Raw genomic sequence first — 24,051 nt, 5'->3', positions numbered from 1 at the left:
GAGGGTGTCTAAGAAGACAGGCCACTGCTTCAGCCGGCACCACTACCATGTAACCTCCAACCACAGAGATTGCCGCTGCACCCTCTGCTTGCGAAGCGTCCAGGATCACAGGCCATTGACGTCCCCGGTATGGAACTTTTTTGAAGTGTCAAGCCAGGACAAAAAGTATGCATTCTGTAATTTATGCAGAAAAAAATTGAGCCGTAGGAAAAATGTGTCTAAGATGGGTACCTCATCCCTCCAGGGCCACCTGAAGAGCTCCCACTGCCATGAGTATGGCGAGTTTGAGAGGAGGCAGGCACTGCAAGCAGGGGGTGCTCAGAGCACAAGGCCCACCACAGAAGCAGCCTCATCCCGCCCTCAGGGTCGTGAATCCCCCGCCGCAGCAGCACGCAAGCGCTATTCCACTTCCAGCGCTCCCTCGGCTACTCAGGACACAGATATTGAGGCTGGCAGCCAGTCCTCATTGGCCTCCTCTGTTTCCCTTGCAGCAAATCGTCGTCAGACCCTGCTGAGCAACACCTTTCAGGGTCTGACCAAGCCTCTGCCTCCTCACAACAGACGCATCCGAAAGCTAAATGGGTTTCTGGCCTGGGCAATGGCATCACAGCTCCTTCCCTACTCCCTAGTGCAGGAGGGGAGCGATATGCTGATGCTGCTCTAGTTTGGCATCTCCGAGTGGCAGATCCCCAGCCACCACTATTTCTCCAGGAACGCCATCCCAGAACTCCACAAGTTTGTGGTGGAAAACGCGGCCCGTTCGCTCAACTACTCTGTTGGCGAGTGGGTCCACGTCACTAGTAGCCGATTTGGGACAGGTCGCTACCTGTCCTTTAAGTCGCACTGGGTGACATTGGTGAAAGGGAGGGAGGACAAGAGCGCAGCAGCCCAGTTGGTGGTGCCACCACGCGGTATCAGGGGGATGCAGCAGGCTCCTCTCATCCCAGTTCCTCTACACCTGGCAAGCAAGCCCGCCTCGGCACTGCCAAACGCTGGGGAAGGAAAAACTTATGGCCGCCAACATCCTGGCCACCCTCAGGAAGCAGGAACGGAGGTGTCTGTCCCCCAGAGGCCTGGAAGTGGGGTAAGTGGCGGCCGACAATGCAGCAGGGAAACCTCCAGCACATCCCCTGCTTGGCCCACATTCCAAATCTCGTGGTGCAGTGCTTCCTGCGCACTTACCAGGGGATGAGCGACCTGCTGCAAGATGCCCGGGAGGTGGTACGCTTTTTCCGCCACTCCGCCACTGCCTCTGCACTCCTGTCCAGCTTACAGCGGCAATATGGCAAGCTACACCGCCTGATCATAGATATGCCAACTCGCTGGAATTCAAATCTGGCCTTGTTGGAGCGGCTGTGTCAGCACAGGCTGGCTGTTAGGGCCTACATGTTAGACACAAGTGTGTCCAGCAACCAGCAAGTCTCCATCATCACTGCAACTCAGTGGACACTGATGCAGCAAATATGCCTGGTGCTGAGTCCCTTCCTGGAGGCAACCAAGATGGTCAGCGAGGAGCTGGCCTCCGTGTTTCAGTGGGCAGTGGTGCTCATCCGGATTCTGGATACCCGAACTACCCAGATTACCCGAACTTTTTCTGCTATCTGACCTCGGATCTGGATTCCAGATAGCTGGCTAAATCCGGAAATGCACTATTCAAGTGAATCCAGATACGCATGCGGTATCCAGGAAGCAATCCAGATACCTAGTTTGGGTACCCAGATCCGGATAGCGTAACCACAGAGATGACGTCCATGATGTCATTGAGCCAATCAGAGGGTTTCCAGCCGAAGCCCTAGCAACCAATCACAGAGGGGAACCCTGGCCAGCCCCTCCTGTATATAAGGCAGGCGCCATGATGAGAATCTTGTCCTTGCTTGTGACTGCTCACTGAGAGACATCTCCTGTGGTGTTGGCTAAGCAAGTGCTTCTCACACTGTTAAACCTAGCGTTTTTGAGTGTAAACACCTGTACTACACTATTGTTTTTTAGTTAGATAGCTTGTGTCATTTTGTGATTTCAGTCAGTGACAGTCAGACTCTGTGCTGCTGCAGCTGCTAGTTAGGTCCTGTGTGTGCGCAGGCCAGGCCTGCTATTAGCCTTAGCTACAGTATAGGTTAGGGAATAGGATTACTGTGTTATTGTGTAGTTAGTACTGCGGTGCTAGTCAGTTTTTAGAGTAGTACTGTGTTAGCTTACTACAGATTACTGCAAGATTACTGCAGTGCTACTGAGCGGAGTAGTGTCAGTGTGACAGATAGAAGTCCAACCCCGATTTTAATAAAGTATAAGTACCCCACATCATCTGGTGACATCATCACATATAACTTGTACTATGTCTGCTGTGCTGTGGTAGCTGGGGGAGAGGCAGCAAGGCTAAGAGGAGAGGGAGCAGCATTGCCACCACTCTCAGCAATTCTGCCACGTCAGTGTCCATTCCGCTGTTAGCCACTGGCCATCATGCTGTTAGGGGAAGTCACGCTGCAGATGTGCAGCAGTGTGTAGCAGCCATTTTCCAGCAGGATCAGTGGCGCAAATGGAGGAGAAAAACAACAGGCAGACCAGAGCGCAATCAGGGCTGTTACCAGAGACTGAGAGGAGGAGGATATTCTGGGCACATTGGGCTATTTGGAGGAGTCACAGATGGTGACGGTGGTTGTTGGGGGAGGAGGGGTGGTCCTTGCATGATGTGTCAGCAGAAGAGGAGTTTGTTGGGGGGGGTTCATCATTCCAGCAGTTGTTTGAGGAGGGGGGAGTATGATGATGATAAGATGAAGGGGACTGTGACTACCATCCACTGGAGGGGGATGTGAGCTCTGACTCTGAGGAGGAGGATGCGTCGGTGGGTCTGGCACAGAGGATCAGCATTGCAGACATTGGCAGGAGCAGTGGTGGGCGTGGAATGCGGGACCCACAGCCTGATGCTTCATCTTCTGACAGTACCACCAGCCGCACCACTCAACCCCAGGCCCCAACCACCACAGGGAGAAAAACAGCAGCAGCAGCATCCCATTCAGGGCGCAATCCCTATCTGGCAGTTCTTCACTCTGCCCACAGTGGACAGCAAGTTTGCCACATGCAATGTGTGCCATGTGATGCTGAGCGGAGGTTGTAACCCCTCTAACTATGGCACCTCCTGCTTCATCACCCATCTGGCCAAAAAAACATTATGTTGGGCATGAAGACTTCAAGAGGCTGAAGCAAGCTGGCATTGGCCAGAGCACCATAACCCCCTCTGCCACTCCTGCCGACACTGAGGCCTGTTCAGGCAGCCAGTCCTCAGTGGTCTCCTCTGCTCCCTCTTCCGCTTCCTTCCTGGTCAGGGCTCAGCCTCCCAGCAGCCGACGCATTCACCAGCTAAACAGCTTGCTTGCATGCGCCATGTCCTCCCAGCTCCTCCCGCACGCTTTCGTGCAGGAGGGGAGCCAGATGCATGTGCTCCTGCAGTGTGCAGCTCTGGATTGGCCAATCCCCAGCCGGCACTACTTCACACACATGGCCATCCCGACACTGCACCAGTACATAAAGGCCAACGTGGAACGTGGACTAGATCATGCAGTTAGTGAGTGGGTCCATGTGACAATGGACTCATGGAGCAGCTGGTTTGGGACAGGCCACTATCTGTCCTTCACCGCACATTGGGTCAGTTTGGTGGAAGGGGGTGAGGAGGGGACAGCAGCATTGGGCACAGCAGCAATCCAGTAGGTGGTGCCATCCCGCAGCAGGGTCAGGGGAAGTGCAGCAGGTTCCTCTGATCTGGTTCCATCCTTCGGAAAACCCGCCGCCAAACACCCCCGCCTCAACAGCAGCGTGAAGGCCCGCCACTGCCAAGCACTGCTGGAGATGGTCAGCCAGGGGAAGCATAATCTGACGGCAGCCAACATGCTTCGCTACCCGAGGGAGCAGGAGAAGAATTGGCTGACCCCCAGAGGCCTGAGAGTTGGAGAGGTGGTCTCTGACAATGGGGCCAAACTGGTTGCCGCCATCCCCCGGGGAAATCTCATCCACATCCCGTCTAGCCCACGTCCTGAACCTGGTGGTGCAGAAATTCCTGAGCACCTACCAGGGGATGGACACTCTTTTGAGAGAGGCAAGGAAAACGGTGGGTCATTTCCGCCGCTCGGGTGGTGTCTCAGCGTCCCTACAAAGCGACCAGGACAAGCTCAACCTGCCACGGCACCGTCTGTTTATAGACGTTCGAACACGGTGGAATTCTACTCTGGCCATGTTGGAGCGTCTGGTTAAACAGAGGCAGGCAGTCAACCAGTACCTGGCCACCGCCAGGTGCCATTGGGACTCACCTTCACCTCTGTGATTGCTTAACGTGTATTTCCCTGTTTAAAACCACTTATTACCAAATAATAGCCACATTTCAAGCATTGATTTCACTTCGAAAACGAAAAAAAAAAATCTTTGTGGAATTTTTGTTGTTGAAGTTGTAGCCCCTTATCACCTTGATAATCCATGTAATTTGGGGGATTGCAGCATGTATGGGGGATTTGCTATTAACTTAAAAAGAAAATATGGGTCACGATTGTGAATCTGGCCGTGATTGCATCATTCCCGACCAAGAATCCGCGTGGAAGCGTGGACATGTATCAAAATCCGGAGCCAATCACGTCGGAGGCAATTTTTTTTGGCCAACAGCCGTGGTTGACGAATTCGAGGATAGGGATATTTGAGCATCCCTGCTGATCGCTGAGTTCTCCTACCTGCTCTGTGACACCTTGTGGGGCAGACTTGCAAGGCCTGGCTTTCAGCGGGTTTCTGGCCGAGGGAGACCCATCTGAAGAGGAGGAATCGGCGTGAGCGGGGAGAGCCGCGGTGGATGCAGGTGAGAGCTGCTGAAGATGGGAACACGCTGATGCTCTTTCCTGTCTGGCTGCACATGTCTTTTGGTAAAGACGTCCGTTAACTTCTGTAGTCGGTGGACCGCCTAACTTTATTTTCTTTGTCTGATCCGTGATGGTAACCATTTCCTCCATCTCTGCGAAGGGCAGCCCGAACACCGAGCTCGTCTCCTATGCAGCCATCTTCACTGCACGCTAGGCCATGCCCCCTACTTCCTCCCCTTTTTTTATTTAATTTTTTTTTATGGACTTTGTTTCTATTCCCCTCCCTCCTTGCATAATTGATGTCCCTCCAAGGGTAGGAGGTGATGACATGTTGCCTGGGGAACAGAGAGAGTCACAGCTGAGCATGTCAGGTGAGAGTTATATGCACAGTAAGGACATTTTCCTCTACATGAGCAGATTATTGGGCTGATGTGTGTGTTTGTGTTGGGGGGGGAGGGGAGACTTTGTAGGAGTTCCCTAGAAACCTGGGGGGTCCCCGGGACTCCTGATTATCACAGTATGTTTGAGCCCCCCCACATTCCTGACTCCCCAAAGCTGAAGCCTCCTCTTGTTATGGGGGCTTCAGTGCCACAGTAAAGATGCACCCGAAATTAAATGTGAGCCACAGAATCTTTGCAACCATGGCTCCTGCAGACCCCCAATGTGGAGGGTGAGGAGGGACCCCCGAGCTGCTGCCATACCAAGTTACAGACTCGTAGATTGGAGTTTATGTGATATTTCGGGAACAAGCAGTGCTGGAGATCTGCAATATGATACAGAAGTTGCACGGGGGTCTCTACCCTACAAACCCCTCATTGTAAGATTGTAGGAGGCCTGGCTGACATGGGGGCACCAATTGGGGGAGAACATGTACAAGATGCTCCTGGAATATTGACGCACCAGGTTTAGTATATTTTTTCCTTGGTTTTTGCCCACTAAACCGAGGTGCATCTTATATTCTGGAGCTTCTTATATAGCAGAAAATATGGCAATTCTCCGCATACTATCCCACCGGGCTGACGGAATAATACAAATACCCACAATGCCTCTGGCCAAGCTCACTTCCTGCTACACAGCACCCATAAGAGTTGGAGTACAAATGCCATCTATAGGTGCTCAAGTAGGAATCTATTCATTCAGGAAACGGGGTTTCATTTATTATTTTCACTTTATTTTCATTGCATTTTGGTTCACATAATTTTTTTTTTGGGACCGTAAGACAAAATTACAGAGAGACAGAATGAGGGAAATCTCCTTTCTTCAGTTCATTCTGGAAAAATTCTTGTCTCACATTCTTGTTTTAAAATATTAGAGGGTTAAATTCTGACTCTGAATTGTACAAAGCAGCCATTTTAGTGTGACATAAAATCTGACTCATTCAGCTCCCAACAAACAAACTAATAATTCACTTTTCAGCATTTTCTTCAGTGTTCTCCACAGAATGGTTTCCCAGCCGGGTGGGGAGGGACAGGGAAATACAGGGCCAGCGCTTCCATATGGGCCAACTGGGCAATTGCCCAGGGCCCCCCAATTGCAGGACAGCTCTCCCCTCAAGTGATGCCCTAAAACAAATGTGCAGAGAAGCCTTTTGTTTCTCCAGTGGAACTGACATAAGTAGCAGAGGATGAATAATCGGGGCTGTCACACAACAATACATGCTCTGACTGACTGAGGAAACAGCAGTAGTGTGCACTTGCATCTGGATTCCTGGGACTTATTGTTCATGATTGACAAAAAGTAAACCTAGGTGAATCCCAGGAATGCAAAGGAGGAAGAATGCTATACAGTGCTCTGGAAAGCTGAAGAGAAGTCAGGGTCTATTGCTGTGTACTGCCAGTCTGCTGCACAACAAACGTGCTCAGAAGTTTATACACTATAAATGCTTTAAAGATCACAAATACACACTTACAAGGTGATAATCAGAGCCACTGCTGCCCTGTGCACATCATTCTCACACCCTGCTGCTGACTGGCAGGATAGGAGAGCTGTGACTAAGTGTCCCAGCCTGCTGCTGACTAGCAGGATGGGAGAGCTGTGCCTGAGTGTCCCACCCATCTTCATTAGTATTCACTGCTCATTCCTGTTGCTGAGAACAGACAGCTGGGCGGTGACAAGAATCAATCGGGCAGAGTGCCTGGCTAAAAGGGCTTGGGGAGGACACTGTTCTTGATATCAGGAGTGTTTAATAAGCCAGATAAAAGTGTTTAGGCTTTAATTTACTCTTCAGGAGAGCTGTGGCTGCATGTGACAGCAGAATCTGCCTCATTTGCATTAACCCTTATGTAGCAACCCTTCCCATGGAAAATATAAAAAGTGATTACAGGTAAGTTCTAACTAGGCTTAGTACTATATGTGCCCATATTTATCTCCATGTCATTTCACTTTAGAGATTGTAAAAGGCTTTTTTCGGGGGAGTTTCAAACACTTACCTGTGGGGCTTCCATCAGCCCCCTGTAGCAGTAATGTCCCGCGCCGTCCTCCTCCGATCTGCCATTCCCTGCCGCTGGCACCGGGGAATTATTGTGTAATAAGAAGTTTTCTTGTTCCGATGAAGCACGCGGGAGCGAGCACACGCACAGCCACGGCCGCCCAGCCGCAGTTGAGTAAGATGCCGCGCTACACCGGGGCCGGCGGTGGGGAACGGCGGATCAGAGGAAGACGGCGTTAGAGATTACAGCTACAAAGGGTTTATAGAAGGCCCAGGTAAGTGTCTGTTTATATTTTGAAGAGAACTCCTTTAATGGGCTACTCACCAGTGTGAGTTCTCTCTTGTGTGACAAAGTGTCATTTACACCCAAAACATTTCCCACACTCAGCAAGTGATACTAGGGCTATTTGCAGTATGAGTTCTCTCATGTGAAACACGTTTTGAATTATGCGCAAAACTTTTCCCACACTCAGCACATGCATAGGGTTTCTCAACAGTGTGAGATTTCTCATGTTTAACAAGGTGTGATTTATTCCCAAAACATTTCCCACACTCAGCACATGGATAGGGCTTCTCACCAGTGTGAGATCTCCAATGTTTAACAAGGCTTGATTTTAATGGAAAACATTTCCCACAATCAACACATGAATAGGGCTTCTCACCAGTGTGAGATCTCACATGTCTGACAAGATCTGACTTCTGTGCAAAACATTTCCCACACTCAGCACATGAATAGGGCCTCTCACCAGTGTGAGATCTCTTATGTATTAAAAGATGTGATTTCTGTTCAAAACATTTGCCACACTCAGCACATGAATAGGGCTTCGCACCAGTGTGAGATCTCTCATGTCTGTCAAGCTGTAACCTACGTCTAAAACATTTCCCACACTCAGCACACGAATAGGGCTTCGCACCAGTGTGAGATCTCTCATGTCTGTCAAGCTGTAACCTACGTCTAAAACATTTCCCACACTCAGCACATGAATGAGACTTCTCACCAGTGTGAGATCTCTCGTGATTGACAAGATGTGATTTCTGTGCAAAACATTTCCCACACTCAGCACATGAATAGGGCTTCTCACCAGTGTGCGTTTTCTCATGTTTAACAAGGTTTGATTTATCCCCAAAACATTTCCCACACTCAGTACATGAATAGGGTTTCTCACCAGTGTGAGATCTCTCATGTGTGAAAAGATGTGATTTACGCCCAAAACATTTCCCACACTCAGCACATGAATAGGGCTTTTCCCCAGCGTGAGATCTCTCATGCAAGACAAGGTTTGCTTTGCGTAAAAAACATTTCCCACACTCAGCACATGGATAGGGCTTCTCACCAGTGTGAGATCTCTCATGCCTGACAAGACGTGATTTCCAAACAAAACATCTCCGACATATAGAACAGGAATAAGACCCTCCAGCAGGGGGAGAGCTGTGCTGGGTCTGAGGCCCCTCAGGGTTAGACAGGGGAGGGGAGTCCAGGGGAATATTTGGGGTCACCAGGACATCTGCAGGAGACTCTTGTCCAGTGACATCATCATCCGTTGTACAGTCTGTGGATACAGAGAGGTGAGTCTCTGAGAGGTTCCTGATGCCGGGAGTCCGCGCTGCAAATAGAGAAACATCATCACTTCCTGTTAGAGAATCCTGAGGGGAGGAACAATAATCATTAGGGATGGTCAGTGAGCTGCTGATAATTGTTGAGTTGATGCAAAGTATATGCAGATTAGAAATGGACCAAATGCAGCAGCTGCATAACTTTACATATAATTAGCCTAACATTTGCACCATCTCTAACCTATTTGCATATCACTGAGCATCACTAGTTATCAGCCTAACCGAGAACTGCAGAAGGTTGTGCTCATTACTGGCGGACAATCACAATAACTTTAGCTTACATGCTAATTTTATGTAGCTTGGAATTCAGCCAATGAAACATTTCCTGACCAATGTGATTAGGTGCATACAATTTGCATTATATTTGCATACAAGTCAGATATATTTGCATTCAATTGTTCCTCCCTACAGCTAAAGCATTGGCCATACAGCCAGAGCTTGCTGAGACAATAGAAGCAATGTGTTACTCCTGTGACAACAGACCTATATGTACTTATAGCAAGAGATCTGTGTTATGTTTGTAGAGCAATGTGGTGTCACTTACACGTTCTTATTACCGCTGTATCCTCATCTGAGAGATAAGATGTTCATCACCTTATAAAATATACAGAGACAAAGGGAGCCCAGATTGTGTAGTATTAATGCTGAGCTGGTGATTTGTGGAGTGTGAAGGGAAACTCACAAAATAAGGCTGCTTTTTAGGGCACCAGCCATATAGGCATGTGGAGGAATCTGTCTCCACTCGGCTCACCAGGGCTTCCTCTAGGTCTTGGTCACACTCCTGATAAAGCTATAGTTGGTGGGAGCGGCCTGGTGGCCCAAGCTGAAGCCCGAGCCCTCCTGGTGAGGAGGTGACAATGCAAAGGGGGAAAGAGGCGCCTGGAGCTGATACAATTGTATAAACCAATAAAATGTAGACAGAGGAGGTGGCTTACCTCCAGGATGACACAATCAGGGAAACTGAAACAAGTTACTTATGTAATTTGTTATAAACTATATTCTAAACTATATCGTATAATGCTTATATTTATATGATATATTAGCTGAAGACCCGACATTGGACAAATATGTATGGAGAATGGAAGCAGTTGACATTTTCTCATTAAAATAAAATCTGATTGGCTATTTTTGGCTCCACCCCTTCTCATAATTTGAACACCAGTAACCCAATGACCGACTGTAGCAGGTTTGAGGCCTCTGCCATTAACAGTTAGCATGAAATAATGAGAATAGACCTCCTCAAATAATTCTATGGCTAGTAAGCCAGAAGTATGTACAACCGATAGCCAGCATGTGAAAAATATCAATCTTTATTGGATATAGTATAACATGGGATGCATTAAAATCATCTAAAAACAAGGCATGACCCCAGGGAACTCCTCATATATACAGTGGCTTGCAAAAGTATTCAGCCCCCTTGAAGTTTTCCACATTTTGTCACATTACTGCCACAAACATGAATCAATTTTATTGGAATTCCACATGAAAGACCAATACAAAGTGGTGTACACGTGAGAAGTGGAACGAAAATCATACATGATTCCAAACATTTTTTGCAAATTAATAACTTCAAAGTGGGGTGTGCATAATTATTCAGCCCCCCTGAGTCAATACTTTGTAGAACCACCTTTTGCTGCAATTACAGCTGCCAGTCTTTTAGGGTATGTCTCTACCAGCTTTGCACATCTAGAGACTGAAATCCTTGTCCATTCTTCTTTGCAAAACAACTCCAGCTCAGTCAGATTAGATGGACAGCGTTTGTGAACAGCAGTTTTCAGATCTTGCCACAGATTCTCGATTTGATTTAGATCTGGACTTTGACTGGGCCATTCTAACACACGGATATGTTTTGTTTTAAACCATTCCATTGTTGCCCTGGCTTTATGTTTAGGGTCGTTGTCCTGCTGGAAGGTGAACCTCCGCCGCAGTCTCAAGTCTTTTGCAGACTCCAAGAGGTTTTCTTCCAAGATTGCCCTGTATTTGGCTCCATCCATCTTCCCATCAACTCTGACCAGCTTCCCTGTCCCTGCTGAAGAGAAGCACCCCTGAGCATGATGCTGCCACCACCATATTTGACAGTGGGGATGGTGTGTTCAGAGTGATGTGCAGTGTTCGTTTTCTGCCACACATAGCATTTTGCATTTTGGCCAAAAAGTTCCATTTTGGTCTCATCTGACCAGAGCACCTTCTTCCACATGTTTGCTGTGTCCCCCACATGGCTTGTGGCAAACTGCAAACGGGACTTCTTATGCTTTCTGTTAACAATGCCTTTCTTCTTGCCACTCTTCCACAAAGGCCAACTTTGTGCAGTGCATGACTAATAGTTGTCCTATGGACAGATTCCCCCACCTGAGCTGTAGATCTCTGCAGCTCGTCCAGAGTCACCATGGACCTCTTGACTGCATTCTGATCAGCACTCTCCATGTTCGGCCTGTAAGTTTAGGTGGGCGGCCTTGTCTTGGTAGGTTTACAGTTGTGCCATACTCCTTCCATTTCTGAATGATCGCTTGAACTGTGCTCCGTGGGATGTTCAAGGCTTTGGAAATCTTGTTGTAGCCTAAGCCTGCTTGAAATTTCTTTATCCCTGACCTGTCTGGTGTGTTCTTTGGACTTCATGGTGTTGTTGCTCCCAATATTCTCTTAGACAACCTCTGAGGCCATCACAGAGCAGCTGTATTTGTACTGACATTAGATTAAACACAGGTGCACTCTCTATAGTCATTAGCACTCATCAGGCAATGTCTATGGGCAACTGACTGCACTCAGACCAAAGGGGGCTGAATAATTACGCACACTCCACTTTGCAGTTATTTATTTGTAAAAAATGTATGGAATCATGTATGATTTTGGTTCCACTTCTCCCGTGTACACCACATTATATTGGCCTTTCATGTGGAATTCCAATAAACTTGATTCATGTTTGTGGCAGTAATATGACAAAATGTGGAAAACTTCAAGGGGGCCAAATACTTTTGCAAACCACTGTACAGGCTGGTAACACTAGTCACCCCTACTGTGGCCAATCTGTGTACAGTATTGTAAAGTGACCATAATCCGCTTATTACAGGCCAGTAACACTAAGTCACCCCTACTGTGACCAATCTGTGTACAGTAATGTACAGTGACCATTATCAGCTTATTACAGGCCAGTAACACTAAGTCACTCCTACTGTGACCAATCTGTGTACAGTAATGTACAGTGGCCATTATCAGCTTATTACAGGCCAGTAACACTAAGCATGCCTAAATATGCAGGGTCAAAAACCAAAAACCGCAAAACAATCGCCCTGCGGGAATTAGTTCATGCTACATAGCACTATCCAGGGGCGCCACGAGGAGGCTTCCCATTGCCCCCATACAACCGGGGGGCCGCGGGGGTCCCAGGCTCTCTCACCGCCTGGAACCCACACAGCGGCACCTCGGAGGTGGAGGCTGGGGGGTGCAGGCGATCTCCCCAGCGTGGCCAGCGCCGGGAAGAGCCGCCCGCACACACCTCCCAAGATTAAAAACAGGCACTTACCTTAACGTCCATTGCGTTCTGCTACTAAATCACCCCTACTGTGACCAATCTGTGTACAGTAATCATTATCAGCTTATTACAGGCCAGTAACACTAAGTCACCCCTACTGTGACCAATCTGTGTACAGTAGTGTACAGTGACCATTATCAGCTTATTAAAGGCCAGTAACACTAAGTCACCCCTACTGTGACCAATCTGTGTACAGTAATGTACAGTGACCATTATCAGCTTATTACAGGCCGGTAACACTAAGTCACCCCTACTATGACCAATGTACAGTAATGTACAGTGACCATTACCAGCTTATTACAGGCCAGTAACACTAAGTCACCCCTACTGTGACCAATCTGTGTACAGTAATGTACAGTGACCATTATCTGCTTATTACAGGCCGGTAACACTAAAGCTTCATACACACACTCAACAAAAGTATTTTAAATACACAATTATAAAACAACGTGAAGAAGTGGGGCAACTTTTGTCAAGTAAAATATTACTGATAAGAGGCGACCGACGACTGATAAGACGCAGCTGAAGTCAATCCACCTGCTGTGACCAATCTGGGTACAGTGAAGCCCATATACACAATCAGCAGCCGTCTTTTATGCAGCAAAATTGTCAAACAACTTTTGTTGTGAAAGAAGTTGAAACAATTAAAAAAAAAGTATTTTACTATTTTTCAAGATAAGACTGATAAGAAGTCAACCCAACTGTTAGATTGCCTTCTTATCAATCTTATCAGCTTTTTTAACAATAGCAAAACACTTTTTTTAGTTGTTTTAAGTTGTTTGACAACAAGTTGTTTGACAATTGTGCGGCATAAAAGACTGCTTAAAGAGACAACATTTTCCTCCTTATTTCTTCTATCCTATAAGTTCCTATACCTGTTCTAATGTGCTCTGTCTAACTGCAGCCTTTCCTAGGTGCACAGTGGCTGTATTATCTCTGTTATATGATCTAATCTTCTCTCCTCTGTCGGCTCTGTCGGGCTGAGGCAGTCAAGCTGGAATGTGCTGTGCTGCTTGGGATTGGATAGAAGCTATACACACCCTCTCCAGGCCCCCTGCACACACTGTATGACTCACACACTGAGCTCCTCTCAGCCTATAACTTGCTATGTCTTTTGTTTGTAAACACTGCATAAAAATGGCAATTACAAGCCAGGATTGCAGCAGGGAGAGGCAGAAACAGCACAGAGGGGCCCAGGAGAACACAATGAATAGAATGGTATGCTTTTTATTGTAAGAATTTTAGAGTACAGATTCTATTTAATGTACAGTGGCCATTATCAGATTATTACAGGCCTGTAGCCCTATATGTGACAAAACAGACCAGAGACCTCCAAAGCAATCAGTGTGTCTGTACTGTTATTGTTAGTAAGCGGTCACAAAATGGAATCAGTAAAGATAGTTTTAGATGACAACATGCATACATAGCATAACCCCTAATATGGCCAGTCTGTGAGCAGTGACACTGTCATAATAACTAAAGATATTCAGTATTTAATGTTGATTACTCACCTGTTCTACCCTCTATAAGAACATCTTCCTCTTTACTTGTCCTCATCATGTCACCCTCCTCCACAGACTGCTGATCACTCCTCACATATGTATCTTCTTCTTCCTCTTTACTTGTCCTCATCATGTCCCCCTCCTCCACAGACTGCTGATCACTCCTCACATATGTATCATCTTCTTCCTTCTTAATTGTCCCCATCATGTCCCCCTCCTCCACAGACTGCTGATCACTCCTCACATATGTCTCTTCTTCCTTCTTAATTGTCCTCATCATGTCCCCCTCCTCCATAGACTGCTGATCACTCCTCACATATGTCTCTTCTTCTTCCTTCTTAATTGTCCTCATCATGTCCCCCTCCTCCATAGACTGCTGATCACTCCTCACATATGTATCTTCTTCTTCCTTCTTAATTATCACCATCATGTCCCCCTCCTCCACAGACTGCTGATCACTCCTCACATATGTCTCTTCTTCTTCCTTCTTAATTGTCCTCATCATGTCCCCCTCCTCCATAGACTGCTGATCACTCCTCACATATGTATCTTCTTCTTCCTTCTTAATTGTCACCATCATGTCCCCCTCCTCCACAGACTGCTGATCACTCCTCACATATGTATCTTCTTCTTCCTTCTTAATTGTCCCCATCATGTCTCCCTCCTCCATAGACTGCTGATCACTCCTCACATACGTCTCTTCTTCTTCCTCTTTACTTGTCCTCATCATCTCCCCCTCCTCCACAGACTGCTGATCACTCCTCACATATGTCTCTTCTTCTTCCTTCTTAATTGTCCCCAACATGTCTCCCTCCTCCAAAGACTGCTGATCACTCCTCACGTACTTCTCTTCTTCTTGCTCTTTAATTGTCCTCATCATGTCACCCTCCTCCATAGACTGCTGATCACTCCTCACATATGTCTCTTCTTCTTCCTCTTTAATTGTCCTCATCATTTCACCCTCCTCCATAGACTGCTGATCACTCCTCACATACTTCTCTTCTTCTTCCTCTTTAATTGTCCTCATCATGTCACCCTCCTCCACACACTGCTGATCACTCCTCACATATGTCTCTTCTTCTTCCTCTTTAATTGTCCTCATCATGTCACCCTCTTCCACACACTGCTGATTAATCCTCACATACGTCTCTTCTTCTTCCTTTTTAATTGTCATCATGTCACCCTCCTCCACAGACTGCTGATCACTCCTCACATATGTCTCTTCTTCTTCCTCTTTAATTGTCATCATGTCACCCTTCTCCATAGACTGCTGATCACTCCTTACATATGTCTCTTCTTCTTCCTCTTTAATTGTCCTCATCATGTCACCCTCCTCAGACTGCTGATCACTCCTCACATACGTCTCTTCTTCCTCTTTAATTGTCCTCATCATGTCACCCTCCTCCATAGACTCCTGATCACTCCTCACAAAAGACTCTTCTTCTTCCTGTTTAATTGTACTCATCATGTCACCCTTCTCTATAGACTGCTGATCACTCCTCACATTCTTGCTCTTTGAGCTCAGATCTCAGTTCTGAAAAAAGATAACAGATTATAGCTGTAAGATATTAGAATCAATAAACAGAACACAGAAAAGAACATAATTTGCTAGGGGGTGATAATTAGCTATAAATTATCATTACTTATGGCTATGGCACCTGATGTACTAGGCAGATGGGACTGCAGCTCCATATCCTGACCAGACCTGAGCCCACCTGTCCCACACCTACTAACCCCAAACCTTCCAAGAGCCATAGCAACAAACCTGCCAGCTGGGGCAGTGCCAATACCAGGACCAAAGCAGCAGAGGCTAGTGTTGGGCGAACAGTGTTCGCCACTGTTCGGGTTCTGCAGAACATCACCCTGTTCGGGTGATGTTCGAGTTCGGCCGAACACCTGGTGGTGTTCGGCCAAACTGTTCGGGTTCGCCCGAACTGCTCAATGCCCGGCCGAACAGGGCCCCTGTTCGGCCGAATACGGCCCCCCTATGGGGTCGCAGGCATAAGGGGGGAGCATGCCCCGATCGCGCGGGGGGGGGGTCGGAAATTCCCCCCACCCCCTCCGCTAGCGCTCCCCCCTCTGCCCGCTTCCCCATAAAAAAGTTGGCGTAAAGTTAAATAGTACCGGTGGTGGCTGCTGCAGTGGCTGGCTGGCAGTGGTGTAAGGAGGAGGAGGAGGAGGAGTCCGAGTATGACGCGTTGAGGCCGGGCAGCGGGCGGTTCAGCGGTAGTAACCTTGTGGTACTTCCGCCCTTTCTCTGACCTCACGTCCTCTACGTGATGACGCATACGAGGGTACGCGAGGTCAGAGAAAGGGCGGAAGTACCACAAGGGTACTACCGCTTAACCGCCCGCTGCCCGGCCTCAACGCATCATACTCGGACTCCTCCTCCTCCTCCTCCTCACTCACACCACTGCCAGCCAGCCACCACCGGTACTATTTAACTTTACGCCAACTTTTTTATGGGGAAGCGGGCAGAGGGGGGAGCGCTAGCGGAGGGGGTGGGGGGAATTTCCGCCCCCCCCCTCCCCCCCGCGATCGGGGCATGCTCCCCCCTTATGCCTGCGACCCCGTAGGGGGGCCGTATTGCGGCATGTTCGGGTCCCCATTGACTTGCATTGAGTTCGGGGTTCGGGCCGAACATGCCGAACATCTGGCCCATGTTCGGCCTGTTCGGCCCGAACCCGAATATCCAGGTGTTCGCCCAACACTAGCAGAGGCCACCCAACCCCTCTCCAGCTGCAGCCTCCATCTTCTCTGTCTGTCCTACCAGCCACGCCCCTTGTTACCTGGCTCCACCTCCTAGCTGTGCCCCACCAGCCATCATCTCTGTGAAGACTCCAACCTCTCCCACTGCGGGACATAAACCTCCTGTGACTGCAGTAATAAACACAGATAATAACAGGTGTATTTAGCTGCATTATTTATAGTATAAGAAGTAATAGAAATCCAGAGATAAGGTAATACAGAGAGTGTGCATACGTGTGAGGCACCAGCTGGAGGTGGCAGCTGCTCCACGAGGATCTTATGGGCTCAGTATTCCATGGCATACAAGAACAGCCAGTCACAGCTCCACACTGACCTCCTCTGTAACAAAGTAGGCCCACCCCGCCCTCTGCTCTGCCCAATATATAACATGTCCATCCCGACCTCTGCCCTGCCCAATATATAACAAGTATGTCCGCCCCGGCCTCTGCTCTGCCCGATATATAACAAGTATGTCCATCCCGACCTCTGCTCTGCCCAATATATAACAAGTATCACCACCCCGACCTCTGCTCTGCACGATATATAACAAGTATGTCCACCCCGACCTCTGCTCTGCCCAATATATAACAAGTATGTCCACCCCGACCACTGCTCTGCCCGATATATAACAAGTATGTCCACCCCGACCTCTGCTCTGCCCAATATATAACAAGTATGTCCACCCTGACTTCTGCTCTGCCCAATATATAACAAGTATGTCCACCCCGACCTCTGCTCTGCCCAATATATAACAAGTATGTCCACCCCGACCTCTGCTCTGCCCAATACATAACATGTCCATCCCGACCTCTGCCTTGCCCAATATATAACAAGTATGTCCACCCCGACCTGTGCTCTGCCCAATATATAACAAGTATGTCCACCCCGACCTCTGCTCTGCCCAGTATATAACAAGTACGTCCACCCCGACCTCTGCTCTGCCCAATATATAACAAGTATGTCCACCCCGACCTCTGCTCTGCCCAATATATAACAAGTATGTCCACCCCGACCTCTGCTCTGCTCAATATATATATAACAAGTATGTCCACTCCAACCTCTGCTCTGCCCAATATATAACAAGTATGTCCACCCCGACCTCTGTTCTGCCTAATACATAACAAGTATGTCTACCCCGACCTCTGCTCTGCCCAATATATAACAAGTATGTCCACCCCGACCTCTGCTCTGCCCAATATATAACAAGTATGTTCACCCCCGACCACTGCCCTGCCCAATATATAACAAGTATGTCCACCCCGACCTCTGCTCTGCTCAATATATAACAAGTATGTCCACCCCGACCTCTACTCTGCCCAATATATAACAAGTATGACCACCCTGACCTCTGCTCTCCCTAATATATAACAAGTATGTCCACCCTGACCTCTGCTCTGCCCAATATATAACAAGTATGTCCTCCCCAACCTCTGCTCCGCCCAATATATAACTAGTATGTCCACCCCGACCTCTGCTCTGCTCAATATATAACAAGTATGTCCATCCCGACCTCTGCTCTGCCTAATATATAACAAGTATGTCCACCCTGACCTCTGCTCTGCCTAATATATAACAAGTATGTCCACCCTGACCTCTGCTCTGCTCAATATATAACAAGTATGTCCACCCCGACCTCTGCTCTGCCCAATATATAACAAGTATGTCCACCCCGACCTCTGCTCTACCCAATATATAACAAGTATGTCCACCCCGACCACTGCTCTGCCCAATATATAACATGTATGTCCACCCCGACCTCTGCTCTGCCCAATATATAACATGTATGTCCACCCCGACCTCTGCTCTGCCCAATATATAACAAGTATGTCCACCCCGACCTCTGCTCAATATATAACAAGTATATCCACCCCAACCTCTGCTCTGCCCAATACATAACAAGTATGTCCACCCTGACCTCTGCTCTGGCCAATATATAACATGTATGTCCACCCCGACCTCTGCTCTGCCCAATATATAACATGTATGTCCACCCCGACCTCTGCTCTGCCCAATATATAACAAGTATGTCCACCCCGACCTCTGCTCTGCCCAGTATATAACAAGTATGTCCACCCCGACCTCTGCTCTGCCCAATATATAACAAGTATATCCACCCCGACCTCTGCTCTGCCCAATATATAACAAGTATGTCCACCCCGACCTCTGCTCTGCCCAATATATAACAAGTATGTCCACCCAGACCTCTGCTCTGCCCAATATATAACATGTATGTCCACCTCGACCTCTGCTCTGCCCAATATATAACAAGTATGTCCACCCCGACCTCTGCTCTGCCCAATATATAACAAGTATGTCCACCCTGACCTCTGCTCTGCCCGATATATAACAAGTATGCCCACCCCGACCTCTGCTCTGCCTGATATATAACAAGTATGTCCACCCTGACCTCTGCTCTGCCCGATATATAACAAGTATGTCCACCCCGACCTCTGCTCTGCCCAATATATAACAAGTATGTCCACCCCGACCTCTGCTCTGCCCAATATATAACAAGTATGTCCACCCCGACCTCTGCTCTGCCCAATATATAACAAGTATGTCCACCCCGACCTCTGCTCTGCCTGATATATAACAAGTATGCCCACCCCGACCTCTGCTCTGCCCAATACATAACAAGTATGTCCTCCCCGGCCTCTGCTCTGCCCAATATATAACATGTATGTCCACCCCGACCTCTGCTCTGCCCAATATATAACATGTATGTCCACCCCGACCTCTGCTCTGCCCAATATATAACAAGTATGTCCACCCCGACCTCTGCTCAATATATAACAAGTATATCCACCCCAACCTCTGCTCTGCCCAATACATAACAAGTATGTCCACCCTGACCTCTGCTCTGGCCAATATATAACATGTATGTCCACCCCGACCTCTGCTCTGCCCAATATATAACATGTATGTCCACCCCGACCTCTGCTCTGCCCAATATATAACAAGTATGTCCACCCCGACCTCTGCTCTGCCCAGTATATAACAAGTATGTCCACCCCGACCTCTGCTCTGCCCAATATGTAACAAGTATATCCACCCCGACCTCTGCTCTGCCCAATATATAACAAGTATGTCCACCCTGACCTCTGCTCTGCCCAATATATAACAAGTATGTCCACCCAGACCTCTGCTCTGCCCAATATATAACATGTATGTCCACCTCGACCTCTGCTCTGCCCAATATATAACAAGTATGTCCACCCCGACCTCTGCTCTGCCCAATATATAACAAGTATGTCCACCCTGACCTCTGCTCTGCCCGATATATAACAAGTATGCCCACCCCGACCTCTGCACTGCCCAATATATATCAAGTATGTCTACCCCGACCTCTGCTCTGCCCAATATATAACAAGTATGTCCACCCCGACCTCTGCTCTGCCTGATATATAACAAGTATGTCCACCCTGACCTCTGCTCTGCCCGATATATAACAAGTATGTCCACCCCGACCTCTGCTCTGCCCAATATATAACAAGTATGTCCACCCCGACCTCTGCTCTGCCCAATATATAACAAGTATGTCCACCCCGACCTCTGCTCTGCCCAATATATAACAAGTATGTCCACCCCGACCTCTGCTCTGCCTGATATATAACAAGTATGCCCACCCCGACCTCTGCTCTGCCCAATATATAACAAGTATGTCCACCCCAACCTCTGCTCTGCTCAATATATAACAAGTATCACCACCCCGACCTCTGCTCTGCCCAATATATAACAAGTATGTCCACCCCGACCTCTGCTCTGCCTGATATATAACAAGTATGCCCACCCCGACCTCTGCTCTGCCCAATATATAACAAGTATGTCCACCCCAACCTCTGCTCTGCTCAATATATAACAAGTATCACCACCCCGACCTCTGCTCTGCCCAATATATAACAAGTATGTCCACCCGACCTCTGCTCTGCCCAATATATAACAAGTATGTCACCCCGACCTCTGCTCTGCCCAATATATAACAAGTATGTCCACCCGACCTCTGCTCTGCCCAATATATAACAAGTATGTCCACCCCGACCTCTGCTCTGCGCAATATATAACAAGTATCACCACCCCGACCTCTGCTCTGCACGATATATAACAAGAGTTAAACAATCACCTCTTCCAGCCGTGTCTCCTCTCCACCGCTTGCAAAGTGTCGTACCGCTATTACATCAATTCCAGTCTAAATTACATTTCTTCCTTTCTTTGACTTTATTACTTCCTGTCTTTTCCCCCCCCTATTTGTGCGTTCCACCTGGGAGAGGTGAGATCGCCATCTTGTGGTGCATTGGCTAACTGCAGCCTTGGTTTATGGAATCACCTGCACTCTGCCATCTTAAATTATTCTTTTCAATATTGCTGTTGTTGCTATTATTAATTATTGTTATGCAGATTAGAAATGTAGAGCTGCTATTTGGATTCCATACATACACACATACACACACACACACATACTTACACATGTGCCCGAACAGGCATAGTCCATAGTTCCCAACTGTCCCTCTTTCTTCCTCATTTGTCCCTCTTTCAGGACTCATGTACAGATTCATCTAAATACATGTACTTTTTTTTTGTATTTAATTGACTAACTTTATTCCCATCCTTTAAATTGATTTATTTCTTATTTTCAAATGTTCCCTTTTTAAGGGAAAATGAATCAGGATAGAAAGGACCAGTGTGGTTCGAATTTTAAAACAACAGATTTTTCTTAAGAAATCTCTACTGTATGCATGACTAGGGTGTGTCAGGGGCGTCATCACGGGTGTGGCAGGGGCGTGGCTTAAGTGTCCCTCTTCATCATCTTATAAAGTTGGGGGTTACTGCACACATAGACACGCATGCACACATACAGTATATCCCAGGCACAGATCTGTGAATCAGTATGGACAAGCAGGATGAAGGAGAAGGTGAGAACAATATTACATAAAGCTAAACATTTGATGCTGATACAATTGCCACCAGATCACATCAAAACCATCCTAGGCAATCTCTGCTTATCTGGGAAGGAAACACTCAAAGCTGTATTCCTCATTAAAGGACAGCTGAAGTAAGGAGGACGTGGAGGACGTAGGATGCAAGGAGAACAAGCATGCAGCTAATCTTAACAATAATGTCAGAAACACCTGATCCGCTGCATGCTTGTTCAGGGTTTATGGCTGAAAGTATTAAAGGCAGAGGATCAGCATGACAGCTGGTATTGCTTAGGAAATAAATATGGCTTCCTACATATTCCTCTCAGTTCAGTTGTCCTTTAAGTCCCAATGGACTCCTACTTTGTACCCCATGGATCCCTTTCCCTTCAGCTGTGAGTAGTTTGCTGGTAATTGTCTCCCCCTCCAATATCCTACCTGATGTGGTGTAAACCCCCTTTCTGGGAACTCTTATGTGTAAACAATGCATGTTCTGCTATTACTGTGACTGACTTTCCTTGTTCCAAGCACATTTTTTGCAAGAGTCACCATTCAATATATGTTATAAAATTACTAAAATAGAACAACGCTCTGAGGAAAATTACATATTTATCACCAGTCACTATTTCTCAGGAATGCGGAACGCAATAAAAATACAAGTCCCTTATCTTTGTGTTACACCATAAATATAATAATATCGTGCTACAAGCTCACAGTCCCAACATGAATGCAGCAAATACAAAAGAAACACCAAGAGCCTCATATAGTGTAGTATGGAGATTAGACCTGTCCCCACTCAGGATTAAGAAGTCGCTCTTTGTAGATCGGAAATAAGGGGTATATCACCCCTCCACCAGGGGTGGACACAATACTTGTAGATAGAGAACAGAGGCGCCAACAGGATAAAATAAACTACATTTTTAAAGTATGCTCGGTAGGCAGTGGTGGACTTACCGCCTAGAAGCAGACACAAATATTGTCAATTTTGAAAAGACACAAATTGAATGTATACTCCCAAAAATGTTGCATCGTGTTTCACAGGTATAACCTGCTTCATCAGGCAATAGACAGGGGTATAAACAGTAAGTTGCTTGCTGTTTATATCCCTGTCTATTGTCTGATGAAGCAGATTATAAGTGCGAAACGCGTTGCAACTTTTATGCGTGTATACAATAAATTTGTGTATTTTCAAAATTGACAGTATTTGTGTCTGTTTCTAGTCCACCACTGCCTCCCGAGCATATTTCAAAAATGTTAGTTTATTTTATCCTGTTCTAGCCTCTGTTCTCTATCTACAAATCAAAGCAGCAAATCAATTAATCAACGGATATTCTCTGTCCAGGGACACAAAGAGCAGACGCTTCAAAAAAGAGAAAAAAAAGTGTCATAAAGTAGTACTGTAGGATATTCAGACACCCCTTCACCACATCCGCCTGTGATAAAACACACTCCACCAACGATTCCACAAAGCACCAAGTGAGTGACAGGCACCCCCCCCCCCCCCCCACACACACACACACACTCCCCCCGGCATCCTCTAAGGCAGTGATCTGCAAACTTGGCCCTCCAGCTGTTAAGGAACTATAAGTCCCACAATGCATTGTGGGAGTCTGACAGCCACAGTCATGATTCATAAAGGCAAATGCATTGTGGGACTTGTAGTTCCTTAACAGCTGGAGTGCCAAGTTTGCAGATCACTGCTCTAAGGCAAGAGCATGGGCGTCCGCAGAAAATTTTCCAGGGGGGGGGGCAAAAAGTGGGGAGCAAAAAGCGAATCCGGGCTGGTGTCTACGCGCGCCAAAAAATGGAGCTACGCGCGTCGCTCCGAAAAATGGGTGTGGTCATGAACCAGAATGTGGGTGTGGTCGTGGGTGGAGACAAGTTTACATGAACTAAGCAATGGTGGGACATTAGATTAGGACAGTGGTGGCGAGCATTTTGGAGGTCGAGTGTCCAAACTGCAAAGTCACTTTACTATCACAAAGTGCCAACAGCAATTTAAACTAAATACAAACGTTTTAACTCATACATGAACATTATGGAAAATTAAGTTGAAAATAAACTGTGAAGATAAACAATTTCATCCATCGTACTCCTGAAAAAAATTATTCATTTTTTTAGAACCTCCCAGTTTCATTTTCTGTTTTAAAAAGCGGAAAAAGTAGGTTTAATGCTATTGTCTCATATGATGATGATTCAGCTTTTTCCATAGTCTCGCAGTTAGCAATCATGTGACCCCCATCAAGACAAATTCAGCAATCATGAGGCCGCCAACATGACCAACTCAGCAATCATGAGGCCCCCAACAAGACAAATTCAGCAATCATGAGGCCCCCAACAAGACACATTCAGCAATCATGAGGCCCCCAACAAGACAAATTCAGCAATCATGAGGTCCCCAACAAATCATGAGGCCCCCAACAAGACAAAGTCAGTAACCATGAGGCCCGCAGCAAGACAAATTCAGCAGTCATGTGGCACATAA

At 47.2% G+C, this 24,051-nt stretch overlaps 1 protein-coding gene across 1 annotated transcript; it reads right to left on the bottom strand.

Moving 5' to 3' along the window:
- Window positions 1-6,005: 6,005 nt before the first annotated feature.
- LOC137535458 (uncharacterized) lies at window positions 6,006-20,861 on the bottom strand. Its single transcript, XM_068257289.1, has 3 exons — window positions 20,774-20,861; window positions 13,915-15,439; window positions 6,006-8,864 (listed from the first exon to the last, which is right to left on the bottom strand). The coding sequence occupies exons 2-3, from the start codon at window positions 15,371-15,373 to the stop codon at window positions 7,645-7,647; spliced, it is 2,679 nt and encodes an 892-aa protein (XP_068113390.1). The 5' UTR covers window positions 15,374-15,439; window positions 20,774-20,861; the 3' UTR covers window positions 6,006-7,644.
- Between the last annotated feature and the right edge of the window lie 3,190 nt (window positions 20,862-24,051).

The sequence above is a fragment of the Hyperolius riggenbachi genome, chromosome 10 (genome assembly GCF_040937935.1).
Source record: "Hyperolius riggenbachi isolate aHypRig1 chromosome 10, aHypRig1.pri, whole genome shotgun sequence".
NCBI lineage: Eukaryota > Metazoa > Chordata > Amphibia > Anura > Hyperoliidae > Hyperolius > Hyperolius riggenbachi.
Note: the sequence above shows the minus strand (reverse complement) of the source record. Positions and strands in the feature narration are given on the sequence as shown.

What these genes read in the sequence shown, in the direction of transcription:
- LOC137535458 (XM_068257289.1), bottom strand. Translation starts at nt 15,373, where the DNA reads ATGATGAGTACAATTAAACAGGAAGAAGAAGAGTCTTTTGTGAGGAGT. An exon ending in TCTTATAGAGGGTAGAACAG is followed by an intron (nt 8,865 to 13,914) that starts GTGAGTAATCAA and finishes CTCTATTTGCAG; the next exon opens with CGCGGACTCCCGGCATCAGG.